Source organism: Epinephelus moara, chromosome 12, assembly GCF_006386435.1.
Source record: "Epinephelus moara isolate mb chromosome 12, YSFRI_EMoa_1.0, whole genome shotgun sequence".
In the NCBI taxonomy this organism is placed as follows: domain Eukaryota; kingdom Metazoa; phylum Chordata; class Actinopteri; order Perciformes; family Serranidae; genus Epinephelus; species Epinephelus moara.
Window position 1 is genome coordinate 42,493,174 of NC_065517.1, and position 1,327 is coordinate 42,494,500.

At 44.2% G+C, this 1,327-nt stretch overlaps 1 protein-coding gene across 1 annotated transcript in view; it reads right to left on the reverse strand.

Annotated features, from left to right (window-relative positions):
- The window catches only part of LOC126398546 (uncharacterized), a 20,493-nt gene that overhangs the window by 10,064 nt on the left and 9,102 nt on the right, over window positions 1-1,327 (reverse strand). The window contains exon 8 of the mRNA XM_050057977.1: window positions 651-1,323. Within this exon, the coding sequence (XP_049913934.1) occupies window positions 651-1,323 (673 nt within the window). The remainder of the gene's footprint in view (window positions 1-650; window positions 1,324-1,327) is intronic.

A 1,327-nucleotide genomic window follows, 5' to 3' on the forward strand; every position in this document is an offset into this window, starting at 1 on the left:
CCGTTAAAGGTTTTTTTTTGGGGAGTTTTTCCTGATCAGCTGCGAGGGTCATAAGGACAGAGGGATGTCGTATGCTGTAAAGCCCTGTGAGGCAAATTGTGATTTGTGATATTGGGCTTTATAAATAAAATTGATTGATTGATTGACCAATGGTGAGTCCACCTCGGCCGTGGAGGATGGCTGTAGCCCGACACTGGCTAATAAACTGGGACTTTAATCATGGGCAGCTGCAGGCTACAAGCGACAAAGAGCAATATAGCTTGTGGTTGGATTGAATTAAATGTTGCCTATCTTCACAACTTATTTTCCATCTTTCAGTAAGATTTCTGGGAAAATACAAGTCACAGGTAACAGAAGACCCCGAGGTAAAAATTTACATGCAAGCTATCTACCCGAAGCTGCACTAACCAGAGATCACCCTTACATTCACACAGAGGTGCACATGTAAAGTCTGAATTTTGAGGAGAATGGACACAACTACCAATATTTTGCAGTGTTACAGGAAAGAAATATAATGAGTAGTGTAACAAACTACTGTTGGTGGGAGTAATAAATGATGTAATAACATTACTTTGCAAAAATGTAAAGTGTAACGAGTAATAAATTACATTTTTTGCGTAACAAGCTCAACACTGCATATGTCCACTCACAGAGTTTTGTTGGAGGCTTTGACCACTGGCAGCAGTCTCATTAGAGCCTCCTCTGAAGCAGAGTATTTCTTCAGGTCAAACACGTCCAGATCTTCTTCTGATGACAGTAAGATGAAGACCAGAGCTGACCACTGAGCAGGAGACAGTTTATCTGTGGAGAGACTTCCTGAACTCAGGTACTGTTGGATCTCCTCCACTAGAGAACGATCATTCAGTTCATTCAGACAGTGGAACAGGTTGATGCTTCTGTCTGGAGACAGATCCTGGTTGATCTTCTTCTTGACGTACTGGACTGTTTCCTGATTGGTCTCTGAGCTACTTTTTGTCTGTGTCAGCAGACCTCGTAGGTGTCTCTGATTTCTCTGCAGTGACAGACCCAGGAGGAAGCGGAGGAACAAGTCCAGGTGTCCATTTGGACTCTGTAAGGCCTTGTCCACAGCACTCTGGTGGAGATGTGTTAGTGTAGGTTTGTCTCTGAAGACTTTAGGCAGCCGAGTGGTGCCTGTTGGTTCTTCTGCCATCAGGTTGACTCCAGAGTTGATGAAGGTCAGATGGACATGAAGAGCAGCCAGAAACTCCTGAACAGTCAGATGGACGAAGCAGAACACCTTGTCCTGGTACAGTCCTCTCTCCTCTTTAAAGATCTGTGTGAACACTCCTGAGTACACTGAGGCTGC